The sequence below is a fragment of the Punctularia strigosozonata genome (genome assembly GCF_000264995.1).
Source record: "Punctularia strigosozonata HHB-11173 SS5 unplaced genomic scaffold PUNSTscaffold_6, whole genome shotgun sequence".
In the NCBI taxonomy this organism is placed as follows: domain Eukaryota; kingdom Fungi; phylum Basidiomycota; class Agaricomycetes; order Corticiales; family Punctulariaceae; genus Punctularia; species Punctularia strigosozonata.
The window spans coordinates 534931-536095 of NW_006767438.1; the positions used below are offsets into that span (position 1 = coordinate 534931).

Consider the following 1165-nt stretch of genomic DNA (forward strand, 5'->3'; position numbering starts at 1 on the left):
GTACGTGCTGGTGTCTACTGGGGCCCGAGCGCCTTGAAGTCTGCTACGTCACTACCCTTTAACTCCACTTCACCCGCCGAGCTCTCTCCCCATGGGAAGCCACTGTTGTGGGTTGTTCCGGACATCGAGATGACGCCGTCGCGAGTACCTGGCGGTACGCTTGACGCGCTGCTCGCTATCAATTACAAACGCCCCCCGCTGCGTTTGACAGGCGGTATGCGGTTGGACGCGCGTGCGCCGGGAGGGCGGGCACTGCAGGCGGAGGTATTGCTCGAGGAGGACGCCCTGCTTCGAGTATGCTGCTACTGTGGCTGCGTGGAGCGGGCAAATCATAGCACCCAGTTCGAGAGGTGCGGTGGGCGCGGCTACAACTCCCTGTACTGGTGCCTTGAGGTATGTTTTGCTCGCCGTTATCGGAGCGACGGGCTGTCTGACGAGTTTATAGTGCTCAGGCAGAACGATCCTTGGCCGTGCGCTGTTGTTGCTCGCTCGGAAGCTGTCATCGCGAACTCGCAGATGAAGATTTTGGTGAGATATTCACGCCGTGTTTGTTGTCTGTATGGTGAACTCTACATTCGTGTGTTATCGACTCAGAATTTCTGTGCTAAATCGGCGCACAAGTGTGCGAACGTTGGTGATTCTTACATCGAGAGCCAGAGGCATGCAGGTCAATTGATGTATGATCCGACAGCCGGAATGCGCTCGACCACACTCCCTTGCTAGAATGTATCCTCTGAATGCCGGCACTGAGGCGCACGATAGTCGAGACAAATGATAACCATTTGGCGCGATAACCATTTACGGTGTTACGATAATCATCCAGTGTTCTTTCTGTGCAACTCGAGTTCCCTAGGCCTGGGCGTCTCCTGCGGATATCAAATTGGGTTGTGGGCTGTTCTGCCTCACGTTGATTCGCGGCCACAGAGCCTGTTGCCGAAGGGAGCGCGTCTGTGTAGTATGACCACTATGTAGAACGGACGCAAGGGGTTGGAGCGGCTGACGCGCCCCGGCAACGCATTTCGAGCAGCCTGGCGTCTTTAAGTCCAAGCGGTGCAGCGTCTACAAGACGAGTGCCAAAAATAAAGAGAATCAAGTACACGAACGTACGCTCTTTCCTCGGAGATGGTCATCACGGCATTCGGGGGGGGGGGGGGGGGGTTTCTTG

At 56.1% G+C, this 1165-nt stretch overlaps 1 protein-coding gene across 1 annotated transcript in view; it reads left to right on the forward strand.

The window, feature by feature from the left end:
• The window catches only part of PUNSTDRAFT_143573 (uncharacterized protein), a gene marked incomplete at its 3' end in the record, with an annotated part of 1389 nt that extends 996 nt beyond the window's left edge, over nt 1–393 (forward strand). Inside the window, exons 3-4 of the mRNA XM_007383514.1 lie at nt 40–294; nt 343–393. Coding sequence (XP_007383576.1) covers nt 40–294; nt 343–393 — 306 coding nt within the window. The remainder of the gene's footprint in view (nt 1–39; nt 295–342) is intronic.
• Nucleotides 394–1165: the final 772 nt, after the last annotated feature.